General features: G+C 39.7%; 5 protein-coding genes across 6 annotated transcripts; 2 read left to right on the forward strand and 3 right to left on the reverse strand.

Annotated features, from left to right (window-relative positions):
- Nucleotides 1-29: 29 nt before the first annotated feature.
- Nucleotides 30-7,148, reverse strand: LOC6646507. Of its 2 annotated transcripts, none has more exons than XM_023178060.2 (5): nucleotides 7,068-7,148; nucleotides 1,028-7,011; nucleotides 735-970; nucleotides 470-677; nucleotides 30-397 (listed from the first exon to the last, which is right to left on the reverse strand). In XM_023178060.2, exons 1-5 carry the CDS (start codon nucleotides 7,098-7,100, stop codon nucleotides 142-144), a joined length of 6,717 nt encoding a protein of 2,238 aa, XP_023033828.1. In that variant the 5' UTR covers nucleotides 7,101-7,148; the 3' UTR covers nucleotides 30-141. The 2 variants fall into 2 exon arrangements, with proteins under 2 accessions (XP_023033828.1, XP_046867938.1); XM_047011982.1 differs by having other exon boundaries at nucleotides 1,028-7,020.
- A 112-nt stretch (nucleotides 7,149-7,260) lies between these two features.
- Nucleotides 7,261-9,243, forward strand: LOC6646410 (peroxisomal membrane protein PEX14). The gene is made up of 3 exons (XM_002069149.4): nucleotides 7,261-7,490; nucleotides 7,570-7,860; nucleotides 7,924-9,243. The coding sequence occupies exons 1-3, from the start codon at nucleotides 7,365-7,367 to the stop codon at nucleotides 8,356-8,358; spliced, it is 852 nt and encodes a 283-aa protein (XP_002069185.1). The 5' UTR covers nucleotides 7,261-7,364; the 3' UTR covers nucleotides 8,359-9,243.
- A 1,038-nt stretch (nucleotides 9,244-10,281) lies between these two features.
- LOC6646411 (mRNA (2'-O-methyladenosine-N(6)-)-methyltransferase) lies at nucleotides 10,282-15,377 on the reverse strand. The gene is made up of 5 exons (XM_002069150.4): nucleotides 15,319-15,377; nucleotides 11,953-13,842; nucleotides 11,758-11,883; nucleotides 11,555-11,683; nucleotides 10,282-11,483 (listed from the first exon to the last, which is right to left on the reverse strand). The coding sequence occupies exons 2-5, from the start codon at nucleotides 13,827-13,829 to the stop codon at nucleotides 10,733-10,735; spliced, it is 2,883 nt and encodes a 960-aa protein (XP_002069186.1). The 5' UTR covers nucleotides 13,830-13,842; nucleotides 15,319-15,377; the 3' UTR covers nucleotides 10,282-10,732.
- Nucleotides 15,117-18,560, reverse strand: LOC6646412 (trichohyalin). Its single transcript, XM_002069151.3, has 2 exons — nucleotides 17,187-18,560; nucleotides 15,117-17,125 (listed from the first exon to the last, which is right to left on the reverse strand). The coding sequence occupies exons 1-2, from the start codon at nucleotides 18,518-18,520 to the stop codon at nucleotides 15,661-15,663; spliced, it is 2,799 nt and encodes a 932-aa protein (XP_002069187.1). The 5' UTR covers nucleotides 18,521-18,560; the 3' UTR covers nucleotides 15,117-15,660.
- An 89-nt stretch (nucleotides 18,561-18,649) lies between these two features.
- On the forward strand, nucleotides 18,650-20,597 carry LOC6646413 (spliceosome-associated protein CWC27 homolog). The gene is made up of 4 exons (XM_002069152.4): nucleotides 18,650-19,380; nucleotides 19,443-19,838; nucleotides 19,898-20,113; nucleotides 20,176-20,597. Exons 1-4 carry the CDS (start codon nucleotides 18,791-18,793, stop codon nucleotides 20,498-20,500), a joined length of 1,527 nt encoding a protein of 508 aa, XP_002069188.1. The 5' UTR covers nucleotides 18,650-18,790; the 3' UTR covers nucleotides 20,501-20,597.
- Nucleotides 20,598-20,755: the final 158 nt, after the last annotated feature.

Genomic DNA, 20,755 nt, shown 5'->3' on the forward strand with positions numbered 1-20,755 from the left:
GATCGATATTTAAAAAATACCTGTTACAATTGCAGTCTAAAAAGATATGATAAATGTTTATTTATTTTTTATTTGTAATAATAGTCAATAATTAGTAAATATTTGTTTAAAATTAATAAATAGACATTTTATTCGTATGGATCACTGGTTGCCGTTCTGCTTTAAATATTTTTCTGGATTCGGCAGAAACGCTTCAAGGAAGGCCACGCCCTTGGGCAAAAACTGAATGTTCTTATCGAACAAATGTAATTGCGGTTGTACTATATCTTTAAAGGAGATCTCCTCCAAGTTGGTTATTTCGACCATGAAAACTTTTTCTTGTATTTGCAATATCCCATCAGAGTTAATTGGGGAAGTTATGAATGATGTTTTACTTATTACTGTTCGATGTTCTTGTCTGAAAAATAACCAATGGATCACTTTAACTGGAGAAAACAGTAAGGAAGGTTTCTTTTTATAGTTATGTTACCTAATAAGTGTAGATATAGTGGATGATATTATTTTAGCCATTTGACCGACTCGTTTCCTAATGTCTAGGCAAATTTGATTGATTTGCTTCAAAAATATGATCAGAGACTCAACATCATGACCTCCTAGAAAATCCAGTGGCTTGACTGGTAGCTTTAGACCCAATTGAAAATGTAAAACATAATCTAATGGAAGCCAGTTCGAAAGAGCTATAAAAAATCGAAGCTAAAAATTAAATGTATCATTAAATGAAATACTATACTTACGCCTAGTGGGCTCCAACTGAATGGCGGTTATACGTATTCCCGTATCCGAATTATCTAAAGAATCGTAAGTCATCCCTATACGGAAAACGTGGGCATATTGTCGATGAGTAAAAAGCATTTTCCTTGACACTCTTAATTGATGGTCAAATATCCATTGGAGTTGCCCTGTCGCTAGTCGACGTCCGATGCTTTCAAAAATGTCTTCATGATAAATAATTTCGTCTTCAATTTTACGTCTGGTAGAAAAAGGAATTATAGGTTGATTTACACAATACTTGAAAAAGATAACTTACCTTTGCGGAAGATCCTGAAACAATTGCATAATTTCGTGACATTTTAGGCTTTGGACGTTATAACTCGATGCCTCCTCCAATTCTGTTTGCTCTGCCCTTGGTAGACCTATGCTACTATAATTTAGCTCACACTCTTTAAGTTCAAAATATGTATGAATCTCATTTAAATGCGGCTTTTCACGTAGTCGTTCCAACTGTTCCAAGTTGCCAATTAGTTTTAAATTTTTTATAGGTGACAGGACAAAGGATTCTTCGGTGATGATGGTACTGCTCAGTGATCGACGGCAATGTTGGCATTTTCGGCAGGAGGAACTTGTCCCAGCAGCTATTGGTCGATCTAATGTCATTTCCAAACACACATCACCGTCTACTGTCGTAGATGCTGGTACTGGACCAACATCTTGTTCTGATTCATCTTTATCAACCTCCTCGTCTATCAGGTTGGAAACCAAACTTAATCGGACTTCATCTATTTCTTGTTGCGAAGATTCATCTAGTAGAGGAATAACTATAGTGTCACCGGTGATGTTAATAAATTTATTGTATGTCTGGATGCCATCGCTTGGAATCATCTCTCCTTCCATAGCATCTCTTCGCGATTGCTCCTTCGGTTCTTCCTTCTCATTTTCTTGCTCCTGATCCCGCATTCTTTGGATCTCAAAATAGTTGGAGACATCAGAAATGGTAATGTAGTTGTCTGGTAATGTGGCAGCATCTTCGTAAAGTCTTCGACTTCTAGCACACCGCAAAACTTGTACAGTCTCATCCACATTAAATTCCTTGTCTTGATCAATGGTAATGGGCTCATTAAATTGCGCAAGACGCTTCTTAGATTGTGGAAGATTTGGAGTCAATTGTGAGTGTAATCTCTTGACTCTTGCCATTGGAGTCTTCGGCAGTGGATTCCTGCGAGTTGGCACTTGACGTGAGCTATCCACTGCCATTTCTTCTTCAACATTTTCAAACTCGATCAGAGATCGACATGGAGTTATTGCAAAGCATGCTCGCTTAGCTTTATTTGGCGGCGTGTTTACCACATCCATGTCTATGTGCCGACCTAGACTAGCACTGCACATTTTGTGTTTAATTGACAATTTCTGATGAATAGTTCTACTTTTTTCAACTTCCCCTGACATGAGAGAAGTGTGTGCATTATTGAAATCCTTACCTAAAGTCACCATTGATGCTTCTGTTGGTATTAATACATGCCTATTTTCCACCTGTATTCCGGGTTCAACCGTTGGTATATCTAATTCAGAAAACGACTCAACAATGTTGAAACTCTTAGGTGAAGCTTCTCTGTCCTCTTCTATGGGTTCTGACATAAGTAAAGTACTCCGTGCTTTGGGTTTTTGATGTTTGGTCAATGGCACCTTGGGAATATTTTGGCTAACTACCTGTTCCTTCAAAAGTAAAGTATTCCAGGATTTGGATTTAAGATATCCTGCTGGGCTAGTATCTGGCAAATCCTTATGAGAAGCCTTTGTGTCTTCTTTGATGGCCTCTGCCAATAGTAGACTACTATTGAGTTTGGATACTTGATGTTTGATGATCGGAATCTTAGAAATATTTTGACTGGAAGTCATCAAGTCTTCTTCCATAGGTTCCGTTGAAAGTAAAGTATCCCTGGCTTTGAATTCAAGATTTCCATGTGAAACAACAGCTGGTAAACCCTGCATCACTGCATCCTCTTCTATGGCTTCTGACATAAGCAAGGTACTCCTAGATCTGGATTTTTTGTGGTTTGTAACTGAAACATTCGGATCATCTTGCTTCATAATATTCCTGTCCTCTTCTATGGGTTCTGTCAACAGCAAAGTACTCCTGTGATTGGGTTTTTGATGTTTAGTGGGAGGAATTTTGTGGTTAGCAACTGGAACATCCGGATCATATTGTCTCACAACATCCAAGTCTTCTTCTATAGGTTCTGTCAAGATTAAAGTGTTTCGAGGTCTGCACTTAATACCTCCAGTTGGGCCAATAGCCGGTGTATCCCTATGAGAGGCATCTGTGTCCTCTTCTATGGCTTCCGACATAAGCAAAGTAGATCTGGATTTAGAATTTTGATATTTGGTTAATGGAACTTCTGGCATATTTTGACAAGAAGTTGTGCAGTCCTCCTCCATAGGTTTTGTCAAATGTAAAGTATTCCTGGCTTTGGATTTAAGATATCCTGTTACGACATTATCTGGGCAATCCTTAGGAGACACGTCTGTATCCTCTTCTATGGCTTCAGACATAAGCAAAGTACTCCTGGCTCTGGATTTCTTGTGGTTAGCAACTGGAACATCCGGATTATCTTGTCTCACAACATCCAAGTCTTCTTCTATAGGTTCTGTCAAGATCAAAGTGTTTCGAGCTTTAAACTTAACTCCTCCAGTTGGGCCAATAGCCGGTGTATCCCTATGAGAGGCAACTATATCCTCTTCTATAGCTTCCGACATAAGCAAAGTAGATCTGGATTTAGAATTTTGATATTTGGTTAATGGAACTTCTGGCATATTTTGACAAGAAGTTGTGCAGTCCTCCTCCATAGGTTTTGTCCAATGTAAAGTATTCCTGGCTTTGGATTTTAGATATCCTGTTGCGGCATTATTTGGGCACTCCTTAGGAGAAACGTCTGTATCCTCTTCTATGGCTTCAGACATAAGCAAAGTACTCCTGGCTCTGGATTTCTTGTGGTTAGCAACTGGAACATCCGGATTATCTTGTCTCACAACATCCAAGTCTTCTTCTATAGGTTCTGTCAAGATCAAAGTGTTTCGAGCTTTAAACTTAACTCCTCCAGTTGGGCCAATAGCCGGTGTATCCCTATGAGAGGCAACTATATCCTCTTCTATAGCTTCCGACATAAGCAAAGTAGATCTGGATTTAGGTTTTTGATATTTGGTTAATGGAATTTCCGGCATATTTTGACAAGAAGTTGTGCAGTCCTCCTCCATAGGTTTTGTCAAATGTAAAGTATTCCTGGCTTTGGATTTAAGATATCCTGTTACGACATTATCTGGGCAATCCTTAGGAGACACGTCTGTATCCTCTTCTATGGCTTCAGACATAAGCAAAGTACTTCTGGCTCTGGATTTCTTGTGGTTAGCAACTGGAACATCCGGATTATCTTGTCTCACAACATCCAAGTCTTCTTCTATAGGTTCTGTCAAGATCAAAGTGTTTCGAGCTTTAAACTTAACTCCTCCAGTTGGGCCAATAGCCGGTGTATCCCTATGAGAGGCAACTGTATCCTCTTCTATAGCTTCCGACATAAGCAAAGTAGATCTGGATTTAGGTTTTTGATATTTGGTTAATGGAACTTCCGGCATATTTTGACAAGAAGTTGTGCAGTCCTCCTCCATAGGTTTTGTCAAATGTAAAGTATTCCTGGCTTTGGATTTAAGATATCCTGTTGCGGCATTATCTGGGCAATCCTTAGGAGACACGTCTGTATCCTCTTCTATGGCTTCAGACATAAGCAAAGTACTTCTGGCTCTGGATTTTTTGTGGTTAGCAACTGGAACATCCGGATCATCTTGTCTCACAAGATCCAAGTCTTCTTCTATTGGTTCTGTCAAGAGCAAAGTGTTTCGAGCTTTAAACCTAACACCTCCAGTTGGGCCAATAGCCAATGTATTCATATGAGAGGCAACTGTGTCTTCTTCTATAGCTTCCGACATAAGCAAAGTAGATCTGGATTTAGGTTTTTGATATTTGGTTAATGGAACTTCCGGCATATTTTGACAAGAAGTTGTGCAGTCCTCCTCCATAGGTTTTGTCAAATGTAAAGTATTCCTGGCTTTGGATTTAAGATATCCTGTTGCGGCATTATCTGGGCAATCCTTAGGAGACACGTCTGTATCCTCTTCTATGGCTTCAGACATTAGCAAAGTACTCCTGGCTCTGGATTTTTTGTGGTTAGCAACTGGAACATCCGGACCATCATGTTTCACAACATCCAAGTCTTCTTCTATGGGTTCTGTTAAGATTAAAGTGTTTCGAGGTCTGCACTTAATACCTCCAGTTGACACAATAGCCGGCAAATTCCTTTGCGACACCACTGTGTCTTCCACAATTGCCTCTGACAACAGTAAAGTACTCCTGGGTTTGGGTTTTTGAAGTTTGGTGACAGGATTTTCGGAAATAGTTGTCGTCAAATCATTCTTTATAGGTTCTGTCAAACCTTTATGTCTAGCCGCTGCATCTAGTTCTATGGCTTCTGACATAAGCATAGTACTCCTGGCCTTGGATCTTTGGTGCATTGTTATGGGATTTGCCGTGGAAACTGGGCTTAAATTACGTAAGCTCTCTTCCATGGTAGTGGCTAATTGCAAAGTGTTTTTCAATTTTGAAATTCCAGTTAAATAATCCTTGTCCGTTTGATCATAGTCCTTTATAGATTCTGCTAGTAGCGCCGTGTGGCTTAATTTATTACTATCCTTTTTAAACGAAGCATGATCAATATTTTTAATCGATTCGTCTAAATCCATTATGGAGTTGGATATTTGCTTGTTCTCTGCATAGTTTTGTATTTGCTTCTTCCTTAATTGCTCGGTAATTTGAGACTGTTCTTCTGGAATCGCTTCGCCTTTGTCAATCGTTATCCCGGTTGCGAAATGTCTCATGGAATGCTCAGAATTTAATTGCAATTCTCTGAATGAACTCATTAAATTATCTTTTTCCACGGATTCTTCCATTTGAAGCAGCGACATGATTTCTGTATATTTGGCTTGCATCTCCAATTCGGCTTTTGGGATTTTCACGTTCTTAGCATGGAAATGAGCCTTTTGTCTTAAATGCTCTATTTCCAGCTTGGAATTATTGTTGCTGATATCTGGCAATTCCGCGTGACTTGAACTATTGCAGGATTCTGTTTCATCGCCCAACTTTGCGTGGGCCAGAAAATTTGTATTGTCTAATAATATCTCATCCGCCTGGGAGTAACGATATTTTAGCTTGTGTTTCGGTAAAGCAGAAGGAATTATAACTGGAGCAGGGCTTGACACTATAGCAGATTCATCAAAGTTCAATTTTGGCCTTGGCCGAACTTTGCTGAGGGAACTCTCGTGGATATCCTGGTCTCCGTTTTCCTGCCCAAAGTCTGTCAGGAATTTAGGATTTCTAGCTTTTCTATCTGTAGACGGCGTTTTAGGGCCATCTGGACAAACGCAAATTTTGCCAGCTTCTATTGCCTCATTCAATTGTCTAAAATTCTTTGGCGCTCTTATACCTTGAACCGAAATCATGTCCATCGATATCAATGGTGACCCTAGATGTTGATCATTCCACAATTCTGGACTGTCAAATGAATTGTTTATTGAACCAGAAGATTGACTGAGACTTTTCAATGGCGTAGTGTCTTCATTTTCGATTTCGAAAGATGGTAGTTTAGATACGCCCAATGGTGATATAATTGAAGGATGGTGTTTTGAAACTGGTGGAACGGCGAGCGATTGATCCCCTTGCTTTTGCGACGATCTTATGTCTTCCGGAAAAAGATCCACGGTTTTATCGAATATAGAAGGCTTTAAAGGATTATTCCTCAGTTGATCTTGTTTTGCTGGTGATAAACACAAACTGCTGCCTGTGAGGGGTTCCTTTAGCGATTCATGGACAACGACAGCAGCTTTATCATTACCACACCTTCTCTTTAGTTCATTGGGCAACAAAGTTATATCAATACTAGTGTGAAAATTGAATGTGGAATCCACTTGAAAGGAACTTAGGGGAACATTCTCCTTATCCGACGAGGTAAATAGGGACACTGCTGCTGCTCCTGCCGAATTAGCTGCTGATTCTGCTGTAGCACTTTCCTCGCCATTTGTGTGATCGGACAATTCGTAGGACTTGTCGTACGTAAGTGTTTGCTCCGTAATTTGAAATACTCGCACAGATTTTTTGTCACGAAAACTAATTCGTCGTTTACTTTGTAAATTTCGGTTGGTTGTCGTAGCCTCATCGCTGTCAACGTCTTCTTCTTTGGTCACTCGGCGGAGCTGAAGATACTAATAATAAAATAAATAATAACATTGCGAATAGGATTTCGACTCACAGAACTTCGGAGTTTAAGTTGATTTGGTAACATTTTTTATGTCTCTGGTATAAACAAATTTGCAAAACAAAAAATAACAAGAGAAATTAAAGTGACGCCGCCAAATTATCGAATAGTGATACATTTCTTATCGATAACGCATTGAAATCGAAACGTAATGTGAACGTAGTAATCGTATAACCCTGACAACCCTAAGTATTGTCACTCCAACATTGCACCCCCTCCACCGACAAGACAACCTCTTTGGTACTTCACCGTATTGTAGTTACAAAAATTGACTTAAAAATCAACATAAAAATGACTAGCAATAATACGGACACGGGTGATACAACCATACTAGCCACTACCACCACCACAAGAACAACAACCTCATCTCTACAAGATCAGGATAAGTTGGAGCCAGAACCACCGCGGGAATCCTTGGTAAGCAAATAGTAAACCCAAGGTTCACTATGTGTGGGCAGTGTTGTCTAATCTTGAGATTTGAAATCCCTTTTTAAAGATAACCACCGCTGTTAGCTTTCTACAAAATACCAAAGTACGACACACGACCCTCATCCAAAAGCAACAATTTCTACAGTCCAAAGGTCTCACGGCCCATGAAATACAATTGGCATGCGAGCGAGCCGGTGTTTTCACACAAGATCCAAGTAATCCCAATACTGTAATTCAAATCGGTTCACAGCTACAGACAGTGCAACACCAGACCACAATATTGGGCAGGATACGCGATATTTTGCATTCGGCAGCCCTTTTTGGTGGTGTTATCTATGCCGTTTATTTATTTTGGAAGGTTTGTTTTGACTTAATATTTTAGAAAATTCAAAAATTGGGAATTGATTTTCCTCCCCTGTAGAAATATTTGGCACCATTTTTATTCGGCCAAAGCAGCAAGAAAAAGAAACCCGTGGATGAAGCACTCGATGAGATTGACAAAAAAGTGGATTTATGTACCACAGAGCTCAACAAGGAAATCAATTTGGTGAAGGAAATGCTTACATGCCAGCAGAAGGAACAGGCACAGCAATTAAATCGAGAATTCCACAATTTTCGCAGCGATTTAGATGCCATTAAGGGTTTGCTATTAAATCGCAAACAATTTGCCTCTCCAGTGGCACCTTTGGCGACAGTTCCATCGATACCTGCTTGGCAATTAACCAGCTCTCCACATCATCATCGTCATAGTCAATCAGATGATAATGAAAAGGCCGATGATGCAGGCTCCGGTTCCGGCTCATCCGAAACTGAAGTTGTGACCAAGAATAGTGATTCCAGTTTAGAAATCATGTAGGACAAGCCAAATGACGGCTTGTTTAAATTTAAAAAAATTGCTTATTTTTCCTCTTGTCAGAATAGTTAAGGCCATGAGCAAATTTGGGTGCCGCCAGTATATATGTGTATTTCATATATGTATACCTAATCAAATCCAATATCAATTTAGCATTTGGAATATTTTGAAAACTCAATTTAAAATATGTTTTTTTTTTGTTTCATGGATTATATGCCGATTATAACTATGTGTGTGGAAATCCAAAAAGGAATATGTTCCAAATTTAATTGTTATTCGAGTATTTATGTACAATATGTTAATCATTTTCAAATATGCACTCATTGCTGGGAGTATGTATTGCAATTTTCCCAGTGTTAATATTTACAATTATAAAAAGATTTGATTAAAATCATAAATTCATTCAGATAACATTTATATACTAATATATATCTGAATACAAAAGCAAATGCATTTCCAATTTATAAATTATAAGATGCTTGGCTAAATAAGTTGAATATGTTGTATGTTGTAAGATACAATTGAAATACATACAGGTTAAATCAGTTTAAGCAAATAACAAAAATCTGAAACGAGAATGTATGCTAAGAACTATTAAAGGAAAGTTTAAAAAAATATGTATATCTTTATATAAATGAAGATTTTTCATTCGTTGCATCACAAACTGTGCTTTTTTTTACTAGGTTAATTAGCTGGTTCGTCGCGGTCAAGAGTAATTTGGTTTTGGCTTGAAGCATTCCATTCACTTTTATCCACAGATCAAAGCCGGTATTATTTCGCACTTAGTTAATCTTAATTAAATGGAAATGCATTTATCTACACTTTTCGATTTCATACGAAAATAATGTATAAGAATAAACAAATATATATCAAAAATATGGCAACTTACAATAGGTTCTGCTAATATTTCAAATGAATACGTATGGGTAAGTTTTCCTGTATTAATTTCCAAAAAAAACATACACTGGGAGAGAAAAAGAAAAAGACAGGTACATTCAAATGCAGCATGTTGCATTTTGATCATGATAATTATATTATTTAATAAAAAAAAAATATATATATAGGTATATATATAAAAACAATCAAACCTTTACATTATAGCAACTTGAATTTTGAGAGACTTATTATTTTTTTGTTATTATGCGCACAAAATGTTTTTTTTTGCGTTTTTTTTTAGTTATGGAGGTTTGAGGAAGTGTTCAGCTTAGTTCACACATTTCTAATCTTAAATATAGTATTACATTGGTTAGCTAAAAACTTGTGTGAGTTATAATTTTTTATCTGCCGCCTTCTACAAAGTTCCTATAAATTGGCTACGTTTCCGATTTGCTTATTGATCGATTTCGATTCTAGGGGGATACATTAACATTTCATTGTGCGACATTTATTATTAATTTTTTTTTAAACTAAGTATTACAAATTTGGTTCTCTGCGCTGCTGGCCGTTTTTTAATTTCTGTTTTTTTTCCTTCGTTTTTGCATTTTTTTTTCTTTTTTTTTTGTTTTAATCGATTTGTACATGCGATAAATTAATTGTCAAATTGATTTTATTTAAAAAAAGTTCCTATATGTGTATAGTATATTTATATATAGATGTATGCAAGTTGGTTTTTTTTATAGTCTCACATAAGATTGTTGAAGATTTTTATTTTTTGTGAACATGGAAAACAAAATCAGGTGTTTAACCCCTACCCAAGTTGTAATGTATATGCAGATTAGATTCTCATTTTTGTGTTTTATTTATATTACCATTATTCATTTTTTTTGGGTAGATTTTCTTATCGTTTTCGAATCGATTAGATATACAAACGGCCTAGCCGTTAGTATATCTCAATCATGTATATACATATATGTAATGTATATATATATATATATAATTATTAAAAACATATTTACATCAATTAAATATTAAACTTTTTACCAAAAAGAAAAAAAATATATATAAATGTATATTAAGGGGCAAAAATCATGTTGGCATCAGTCACTGATTTAAAAAGAAAATGCTTGGCAACCATATTAATTTTAAACTGGCTAGGATAAGTATTAACGATTCCGTTAATTTTTTTTCTTCTTTACAATTTTTTGCTTTCAATAAATTTAATAATAAATCAGAATATTTGTTCGATTCCCTTAGCGGTTTTCTGTTAGTGACAAATCCAAAATGATTTTTGGTCCTTTGCCCTAAAAATTTATCCTAAAAAAACACAAAAAAAAAACAAAAAAAAATGTACAATATAGGGCCCGCCCCTTTGTCCGATCATCAATTTACATGCCCGGCCTGACCATTACCATTCTCCGAGTTCCATTTATATTGCTCTATGGCCATGGTGAACAGGTAAAAACCTTTACATATGTATGTAGTGTAGACGATGAATTACTTATACCGCTGAATTTATCACCGGCTGGCTGGTGGCGGAGCTGTTAATGCTATTTCCCGTTTGACCGAAGGTCGACGACGCTGCTGCCGCAGCTGACGTGCTTGCCGTTGCTGTTATGCTTACAGCCGCTGTGGTGGCCGCTGAACATCCATCTGGATAGCCACCAGATGCTGGTGCCGGTGACAAGGACATGGTCGATGATGAGGGCGACGAACAATCACTCTGTACACTCATGGTCGGTGAGGCAGCCACTAGATTCGTACAGTTTGTGGTATTGCTAATGGTAAGAGGAAACTGTGGCGGTGGCTGCCCAGTCGGTGTATGGGGAGATAAAGGCGATGATGTGGAGGCTGGACTGCTGCCGGCACTGGTGGAATTAGCTGTTGATGTGGCTATAACAGTGGAATTTCCCATTGTGCCCACAGAAGAATTGCTTATGATAGTGCTGCTGCTGCTGTTAATAGTGGTAGAGTTGGGTAGGGCTGTTGACGTAACTGGTGTCGCAGACACTGAAGATGCCGGTAAAGATGATTGGGTGTTTTGCTGCTGGTTGCCCCCAGCATGCGGTCCAGCCGCGGCAGTGGCAGCTGCTGCAACAGCGGCCCTTTCACGTTCACGATCCCTTTGCGGTCGGAAGGCTTCTCGCAAAGCCTCCACCCGATTCTCATTGGGACCCCACCGTGCATAGCCAGCACTATTTTGCAGCCAAACCACTTGTGTGCCTTGCATGCATTTGATTAGGACCTCAGATCTAAGCAAATAAAAAAGAAAAACAGGTAATTATATTATTATATGGGTAATATTTCATTTTTAATTACTTACTTTTGCATCATATGCTGATAGCCGTGTCGGTACTCATGGGCCATTCCAAGCACAACCATCGAACGTCGCTTGTACATGCTCTCTTCCAATTTAGAGATGCTCTTCCACTCGGGCAGGAATACAATAAAGCTTTAACGGGAATAGTTTAGTTTACATTAGCAAGTAGCCTTAAGTGGATTTTTTTTTAATGACTGTCAGCATACCTAAGTGGTTCCATAGTATCAGTTAGCAATTTGTCAATATGAGATAGGCAGGCTTCAATTAGCTCTTCACAATGCGGTGGATTTACTTGAAAGGAACCAGATACAGGCTTAAAGTCCAGAAATGGTCTGAAAAAGTATTGTTAGCATTTAGGAATAAATGAATTTGAATTTTTCAAAAGTTGTGCTATAACTTACCCACGAGAACCAAAATAAGCATCCGTATCGGCGAATGCCGAACAATATTGCCGAAAATATGAATTAAATGGTGAGGCAAAGCATTCAAAGCTGACACCAAATTGCCTATGAAGACACTCGAAAACGGGAACCGGTAACGCTGCCTGTGTAAGCTCCGCTTCCTGGGAGGAGTTAAGAGCATTCCCTAAGAATGTTTGATATCTTTTTAATAGGCACCAAACACGTCCGATGAACAAATCAAATTTTTTATCATCAAAACAATTATGTCTATACAATTGCTCGAGCTTTTGTAAATAGGTTAGATTGATATACTGGGCATCTGGTTGATTCATAGTGGTTGGTGTATATTTGATTATCATGTGATCGCGATCCTGCAAATACTCAATTGCCGGCATGCGTGGCGATGGGACAGCAAATTGTATGGGATAACACCAGACTTTCTTCAAATGCGGCGGTGGTGGCGGCGGCGTCGGCTCTGGTATGCCATGCTCTTTTAGCAATTGGATATGTCGTTCGCGTATTTTTCGCGCATGATCTGCCGATAGATGATAGATCTTGATGCATAATGTTTCCACACTGCTTTTGACCGTTTCTACCAAATGAGGTTCACATTGTCGCTTGAGATGGGCAAGGCGATCTTGGAAATCCTCGTAACTGGCTCCAACAGTTCGTCTCAGCCATTGGAATGTGTCCTCCACATTCCATTTGACTACTTTCTTGGATTCCGCAGGAGCCGATCGTGATTCAATTATTTGTTTGGCCGCCTCTGCATAACGGGACAGCTGCTTGCGGGCATCTCCAGTGAATTTCGGTTTGACAATCTTAATGGGTATATCCGCCATGATCTCCCTGAACATCGAGCTGGAGATTTCGGGCAGGCAATGGCTGGGCAACAACGGATCACATCCCGTATCGATGACCTTGCGTTCCATTAGCCAGCGATTAAAGGAATCTCGTGGAGCTTTAATATTCTCACGACGCATGCACAGATCCTCGTAGGTTTTTAGTAGTTTCATGGTAAAGGCAGCTCTTAAGGCCTCAATTTCAGGATGCGGCTGTGGTAGAAGCGTCGGGGGACGCTCTACTATTACTGCATTCGTGCAAACTTCCAGGTCCCACGGTCCTGCCAAAACAAACTTTTTCATAGGTGGACCTCCGCCTACGTGATGTTGTTGTTGCTGCTGGGCATGCGGATGCGGATGTATGTGCATGTCTTCCGAAGGTCGACGCTTTAAATGATGATGGTGATGATGATGGTGTTGCTGTTGTTGTTGTTGTTGGTGTGGCGTCATTGGCGGTGCACCCGGTCCCGCATGGCAAATGCCTAGAGGATCTGTCAGAGGATCAAACGGGCGTGTTCCAGGCATTTCCCATAGTGACTCCCCTGTCACTTTGTTCCAATAATAAGGTCGATTCTCTCGCTTCGACCAAAACTTGCGCCATCCCTGATTAACCAGCTCTGCAGTAAGTTCCTCACCAAAACCTCCTGGACCGAGATGGCTTGGAGGTCCCTGAGGTGTATGGGCCATGCTTTCTAAAGGTGAGGGAGTATGCGATTTAGTTGGCGTTGAGGGGGACGAACAACTGGGCACCGGAGAGCCGCCGGCATTCATAGTGGTTGCAATTGGTGAATGATCCACACCACTCAAAATAGGCCCAGTGGCTATTGGTGCTCCAGCTGTCGGTGACGGAGCTATGTTATTGGAGGCACTAGCTGTCAATTGCTCCCAGGCACTCTGGGATGAGCTGCTGCTGGTAGCAACGACTGGCGGAGCCGCTGACGCTGGTGTTCCCGTAGAGGCAATCACGGATGGTGGCATCGCTACCGTCCCCGCCACCAAATTGTGTATATTGCTACTGTTGTTGTTAGCTGCCATGATGCGAAACTGGCTAAAAGAAATTTGAACAAAAATTGTTTGTTTACAAATGAGAGAGTCAAAATACAGCGAGTTAGAGAGAGAAAGTAGAAGAGAGGGAAAGAGAGAGAGAGAGAGAAAGAGAGAGCGAAATGATTATCGCCAATGTGCAGTGATGACATCTTCAGAAAAAAAGCCAAACTGTTGTTCACATTACTGGACATAAAATTATTTAATTATTTTAATGCAAAAATTAAAATGCATATTAGAGAAACACTTGAACAATTTTTTAACAGTCACGGCCAACAGTATACACATATAAATATATGATGATGATATACATATTTACACAATTGTATTTTTAAGAAGAGGTGAATATAGATATTTTATTCTATTTTACCTATCAATTTCTATTATATCTGTCTATACTTCATTTACATGTTTATGGACCCACTATGAGCATAAGGAACTACAGATTTCAACGAAATAGAAAAACGGCTATATTTAGCGGAATAGAAACATCGCTAGTGTTGTCAACTCTAACAGATAATAATGAGCGCAGAGTCAGAGTCAAAGAGTCCGATAACTGGCATTAGTTCACAACAGACACTCAGCGAAGCGAGATCAAGCACGCGCTAGGGTCGAGCTGAAACTTGCCGGCGATATGGAAGGATTAGAAAAAAAAAACAAAATTGAACACTTTAAGAAACTAATAAACATCTAACTGCCAATAAATGCTGACAATTACAACTGTCACCCTGACCCCACCTCCGCCACAGGCTTATTTGCAAGTAGTGGGTCCTGCTAGCAAGATTTCCAGAGCGTATAATTGAGAGAGTGTGGGAGACAGACAGAAAGCAAGAGAGAGAAAGAGAGCGAGAGCGCAAACCACAACAACGAATGAGAAATCAAAACAAATTGCAAAAGAATAGAGATTTTCTGTATGTTTTGACGAGCGTGTACTTTGGCGTATGCGCACCGCCAGAAAACAGAAAATACAACAACAAAATGTATAAAATTATTTGCCACACACACGCACACACACACAAACTAGTATATTTTTGTATATACATATATATATGTACTTATATATATTTACATATATGCAGAGGCATTATGCATGCCTTAAACAATTGCAATTGCACTTGAATAAAATTACAGCAAAACACTCTGGTTTCGTGGCCTTACTCTCTGCCTACGTCATGGCATGAAAATAATGGCGCGCTTTTTCTGTTGTTGTTTAGTTTCCATAATTCCAAAATATAAAAAAAAACTTAACAAATTGAAGAGAAAAAAAACCATAGTAAATCAAGAAAACATTCTCTTTAATTCGAGTTTAATGAAATAAACAATAAACAAACATATTCTGGCGTTGGCGTTGGCGTTCCTGCAACTGAAGTAAAAGGAAAATTTCTCTACACTTTCTTTTTTCACATCAATATTTTGTGCCGTTGCCTTCATATCTCGATCTCGTGTGGCAACCGAAATGCCCATTTGCCACAAAACTCACCTAGTTTAACTATGCTACAAAGTGGAAAAACACACGCAACGTGTATGTAAACATTTAGCGTATTTTGTACGTAATAATTCCCGCGATTTCTGTCCAGAAAAATTAATTTTTTGTTCTCCCGAATTCTTTTTTCAACTAGTTCTGTGGATGGGGCATCCAGCGATTATGGCCATAAGTTGTTATCGATAACGCAAATACAGGGATGCCACCTCACGGTACACAAAACAACAGATAAATGTCGTCTCTAACAAGAAGTTCTTCAATGTTTTTGTCGTGTTTATTTTGTTCTGCAGATTCTTCTTGTTTTTTTTTTTTTACTTTTTGCTTAGTTTCTTAAAACTATTAGATCATATCTTCTAAATCCAATGTCTTGCCATTATCCATTGCCATTTTTTTCGAATCGTCATCTAGACCACTAGTTAATCCATCGTACTCCACATCTGACGAGCCCCCTGGCGGTACATTGTACATTCTACGATAAGAGGCTTCTATATTTTCATCAAGCATGCGCTCGACAATATCAGTTTGGGTTAAGCCTGCTGCCGGGCCGGGACTGGCAGTGGTCATTTTAAGTAGAAAATCCGCCGGATCACTATGCTGAGTTACATTTTGAGGCAGATGTTTTGCCTTTCGATCCATCCGGAGAGTTAATTCGGCACTCTCCGCCCCCATTTTACAAAGCGCACACCTACTCTTTGCGATTCGTTTCTTTAAGTTATGCAAAGTTATGCGATCCTGGGCTAAAAGCATACGTTCCTGTGATAATTGAGCCTCCTTCTCACTCAGTTCATGTGCACGTTTTCCCAGTAACTGTAGTTTGGCTTGTAGCAATTGCTCGGTTTCGCGGGCCTTATGCTCGACCATTTGACAGCGGCCTGTAGCCATACGATACGCACTAGAAGATTGAGCTAGCTCATCTTCACGCAGGTTCAAAGCATTCTCTTTATCTAGGAGAAGACGCTTACGTTGTTCCACCTCACGTTGCAGCTTGTGATAGCGTTCCCGCTCTTCATCCGCCTGACGTATGGCATCTCGAGCCACTTTAAGCTGGGCTTCCAATTCCATACGCTCCTGATCGTGATGACCGTTCTCGTCATGAAGTTGTTGCCTCATTTCTATCTGCTGTCGCTCAATGGCTAAACGTGAGCGTTCTTGCTGAAGATCATGATGCAGTCGCTCTGTTTCTGCTAATTGCAGAGTTTTCAGCTCCTCAATGCGTTTTTCATCACGTTCCATTTGCTCGCGATGGAATGCCTTCTCATTCTCAAAAGCCTTCTTCTCTGCCTCAAGGCTGGCCATGCGTTGCCTCAGCTGCCAGTTCTCCTCGGCAGATTCCTTAGACAGACGACCCAGCTGTAGCTCTAAGGTGCTGACCAGTTCCATGAGGCGGCGCTTCTCCTCATCTGCATTCTCCTCATCTATTTTTAAGCGTCGCTCTTGATCATCTAATCGCTTTTCCCTGACCTCCAGTTGGCGTTGTCGATCTTGTCCAGTTGTTAGGCCATTGCTTAACTCTTGCAGATTATTTGAGGCCGTACGTAGAGTTTCCATATAATTTCCATGATCTTGCAACGCTGCCATTTCCAATAACTTGGCCTGCCGAATCGCCTCCAAATCCATTTCATGGGAATTTCGTAATTTCCGTACTTCATCCTCATGATCTTGTTTTAGATTAGATATCTGCTCAGTGTAATCAACTTTAAATTTCTCTAGCTTGTCAAGATAATATTGGCGCAACTCTCCATTCTCTGATTTAAGTCGATCCTCAACAGCGGACAGATGATCCTCTAAAACTTTTAGTTGCTTTCTAAAGAACAAACGATATTAGGCGCAAAAAGATAGTGGAGACAATAGCGTCTATGACTTACTTGTAGGATCCTTCAATCATCTCAATTTCCTGTTCGTAGTTTACCTTCATGTTGGCCACTAGTTCCTCCAGCCGTAGTTTTTCCAACATATTTCGCTTGACATCGGACTCCAGCTGCAGAAGTTGTTCATGCTCTTTCTTCTCCTCCTGATTCGCAGCCTGTTTCTCTTCTTTTTCCTGTTCTCTTGGCTTTGAAAACTTCTGCTTTTCCTCATCTTTTTCGACTGTTTCCATTTCACGTATATGGACAGGCTGTGACATCATCAGTTGAATATGCATATTGATTCTCTGCTGCTGCACTTTAATGTGCTCTTCCATTTGCTGCTGACGCTGCAATTGCTGCTGGATAAGAGATTGAAATTTGCGATCCTGGTCCTCTTGGCGTCGTTGCATTTCCAATAAAGCACGCTCCTGGTTCTTCATTTGGGCAGCAATTAGCAATTGGGATTCTTGTTGCTGCAGAGCCTCAAATTTGTGGCTACTCTCAAGATTCAGGCTGTTAAGAAGAAGTATATTCTGTGTGGCCGAGTTGCCGGCAGTTGATGCAATTATTGGTAATCTATTCTCTTCCTCAGGGTCTGGCATCTTTGATGTAGGAAGCAATTGATTGGGGATGGCCACAGATTCCTTTACGGTCTGTGGCGAACGTGGTGTAGGCGGCCGTTCTTCTATCTGGCTAGGTCCCGCCTCCAATCCCAACCAATCTGCTGTAGTCGATGAAGCTCCACGTTTTTTCGAAACAGGTGTGGACATGCCCGAAACATTTGCATTTGTGGCAGCATCTTTGCCAAATAAACCGAGGGGATCGGTATTAACAATAGCCGACTGGGCCGAACTACGCCTACCCGTAGAGGTTTTTGGTCGTGCTTGCGAGTTCTCCGTAGTTGTATCCGTTGACTGGCGAGACATGGAAGGTTTGGCCGTTGCCGGCCTGCTTAATATGTCATCGAAAATGTTTTTCTTTGGCTCAGCTGCTGGCAGTAAATCATCGAAAAGATTTTTCCTTGCTCCGCCGCTCTTGGGACGCTTGGGATCGAAGCCGAGATCGTCGTCATCAGCTACGGCAGCATCATCGTCGAGCGAAAGCGATGGTTTCTGTTTGACAATGCGCGGCGTGCTATGGGCAACGGGCTTTGATTTGTTTGAGACGTCTACTGGACTCTGGACATCTGCTTCGGTTTCTTCTTGTATGCCAAATAGATCGACAATTTTGCTGGATTTGTTGCCAGACGAAGGCTTCTTCAAGTTACCACCAGATGGTGTATCAAAGAAGTTATCATTGTCCAAGCTATTATCGCTCAAGAGTTCAGCTAAAGGATCGTCGTTAAAATTCATAATACAAATTTATTAATTTCCCAAAAAGCAAAATGAAAACACACGCAACCGTTGCCTAGTAACGGATTTCATTGGCTAATTCAAAAATGTTGACAGATAGCTACCAGTCGGAAGTCGATACTTCTATCGAATTTATCTAAACTGCTTCGCAACACTAGCACTTTACCTTGGGCAATTAAACAATACTTGTAAAGAGAATTTGTTGATAAATAGTAAATAAAAACTTGCAGTCCAGCATTGTAAAGAGTAAAAGCAAAAGAGGAAACGAAGATGAGCAATATCTATATACAGGAACCGCTGACGTCGGGCAAGGTCCTTCTGAAGACCACAGTGGGTGATATTGATATCGAGTTGTGGGCTCGCGAGTGCCCCAAAGCCTGCCGAAACTTTGTCCAGCTATGCCTAGAGGGATACTACAACAACACTTATTTTCATCGCCTGGTAAAGGGATTTATTGTCCAGGGTGGTGATCCGAATGGCGACGGAACTGGCGGCGATTCCATTTATGGACATCCATTTAAGGATGAATTCCATTCAAGACTGCGCTACACACGCCGGGGTCTGCTAGGAATGGCCAATTCAGGAAAGGATGACAATGCTTCACAATTCTTTTTCACTTTTGATGCAACACCAGAGTTGCAAAATAAAAATACTCTGTTCGGCAAGGTAACAGGTGACACCATTTACAATATGCTTAAACTGGAAGAGGGTATGGTAGATCATCAGGAACGACCTATGCACGCCCATCGTATTGTAGCAACCGAAGTACTTAGCAATCCCTTTGATGACATTGTCCCACGATCTCTAAATAAGACGGAAGCAAAACCCAAGAAAAACAAAAAGCAAAGACAAGGCGTTAAGTAAGTAATAAATTTATAAAGCTGACGGTTTCAATTTTCAACTTTAACATTTTTATGACTAGAAATTTTGGCCTGCTGTCTTTTGGTGAAGAAGCCGAAGATGATGAACAAGAAACAAATGTCTATGTGAAGAAAAATGCAGGTAAAGCGAAATCTTTGCACGATGCGACGGATGATCCGAAACTAAGTAAAGAAGCCATTCAAATATCCAAATTGGAGAATCCTGATTGCGAAGATCATATATCCGACGGCAATCAAGAGGAGCAACAAAAGGAATCAAATATAAAAACCCACTCGGCATCAGAACTGATCAAGAAGAAGTTAGCAAAATCAAAAAACCCTGGCGATCTTCCAGCCAAAACCCCGGTTAGTGATGGTGATGATGAAGATATGGATTATGATAAGGACCAACTAATGACCAGAGAGCAAGAACACAAGCTCAAGATCTCAAAAGAAAAGTAGGTTAAACTTAAACTAAATTCTCCTTTTGGTCGTAAATAATTTTCCTTCATTTTAGAATTAAAATACGGGAGGAAATTGCCTCTCTTAAGAAACAATATCAAATGGATAAAATCTCAAAAGATAAACTGCTTATGAACAACGCTAATGATAAGAAATCCAGCAAACCTGATATCAAAGGGGACGTGGACAATCATTATATTGAAGATTTCCTCAAATCAAAAGAGCTTTATACAAAGAAAACCAAACTATCCACTTCCAAAGATGTTTCACGGTAAGAAAAAAAATGTTTAATAGTTATCACCTGATATAACTTTACATTTATGCAACATTCAGGGAAGAATTTACACTAAAATTGCTTTCAAAATTCCGATCTAAATTGGATAATATTAAACAAAAATCCGAAACGGATGATGATGCGGCCGACACTTCTAAGCCATCCACCGATGACAGTGAAGTAGAAAAAGAAATTGTTGGAGATGACTGGCTGGCGCATACTTTGAATTTCAATGGTGGAGCAGTGGCTCCAGTTTTGGCCAAGGATGCAAATAATAAGGGCGATGACTGGTACGATGCCTACGATCCTCGCAATCCACTTAATAAGCGAAAGCGGGGGGACATAAAATCTTCACATAAATCCAAATCATCGAAACATATATAGTAACCTATGATATCCACGAATTGTAAATATTTATTATTCGGAAATTAGTTAAAAAATAGATATATATCAAATCGTGTATTTGCAGATTTTGTGACTAGAATTTCCCTTTTCATTATTAGACTTTGAATTTAGTTTTAAGTCGAATAAGCAAATATTTGTTTGCAATTTTAAATTTATTTCGATTTTAGTTTCGTTATTCGTTTATTTCACCAGGGCTACATACTATTGCGGATTTATCGATAGCATAATTGCCGT

The sequence above is a fragment of the Drosophila willistoni genome (genome assembly GCF_018902025.1).
Source record: "Drosophila willistoni isolate 14030-0811.24 chromosome XR unlocalized genomic scaffold, UCI_dwil_1.1 Seg143, whole genome shotgun sequence".
In the NCBI taxonomy this organism is placed as follows: domain Eukaryota; kingdom Metazoa; phylum Arthropoda; class Insecta; order Diptera; family Drosophilidae; genus Drosophila; species Drosophila willistoni.

Coding starts and splice junctions, on each gene's coding strand:
- LOC6646507 (XM_047011982.1), bottom strand. CDS start 7,100: ATGTTACCAAATCAACTTAAACTCCGAAGTTCT. Junction 7,021..7,067: donor AACTTAAACTCCGAAGTTCT/GTGAGTCGAAAT, acceptor TTTTATTATTAG/TATCTTCAGCTCCGCCGAGT. Junction 971..1,027: donor TTTCAGGATCTTCCGCAAAG/GTAAGTTATCTT, acceptor TTTTTCTACCAG/ACGTAAAATTGAAGACGAAA.
- LOC6646410 (XM_002069149.4), top strand. CDS start 7,365: ATGACTAGCAATAATACGGACACGGGTGATACAACCATACTAGCCACT. Junction 7,491..7,569: donor AACCACCGCGGGAATCCTTG/GTAAGCAAATAG, acceptor CCCTTTTTAAAG/ATAACCACCGCTGTTAGCTT. Junction 7,861..7,923: donor CCGTTTATTTATTTTGGAAG/GTTTGTTTTGAC, acceptor CCTCCCCTGTAG/AAATATTTGGCACCATTTTT.
- LOC6646411 (XM_002069150.4), bottom strand. CDS start 13,829: ATGGCAGCTAACAACAACAGTAGCAATATACACAATTTGGTGGCGGGG. Junction 11,884..11,952: donor GCTTATTTTGGTTCTCGTGG/GTAAGTTATAGC, acceptor ATACTTTTTCAG/ACCATTTCTGGACTTTAAGC. Junction 11,484..11,554: donor TATCAGCATATGATGCAAAA/GTAAGTAATTAA, acceptor TTATTTGCTTAG/ATCTGAGGTCCTAATCAAAT.
- LOC6646412 (XM_002069151.3), bottom strand. CDS start 18,520: ATGAATTTTAACGACGATCCTTTAGCTGAACTCTTGAGCGATAATAGC. Junction 17,126..17,186: donor ATGATTGAAGGATCCTACAA/GTAAGTCATAGA, acceptor TTTGTTCTTTAG/AAAGCAACTAAAAGTTTTAG.
- LOC6646413 (XM_002069152.4), top strand. CDS start 18,791: ATGAGCAATATCTATATACAGGAACCGCTGACGTCGGGCAAGGTCCTT. Junction 19,381..19,442: donor AAGCAAAGACAAGGCGTTAA/GTAAGTAATAAA, acceptor TTTTATGACTAG/AAATTTTGGCCTGCTGTCTT. Junction 20,114..20,175: donor ACTTCCAAAGATGTTTCACG/GTAAGAAAAAAA, acceptor TGCAACATTCAG/GGAAGAATTTACACTAAAAT.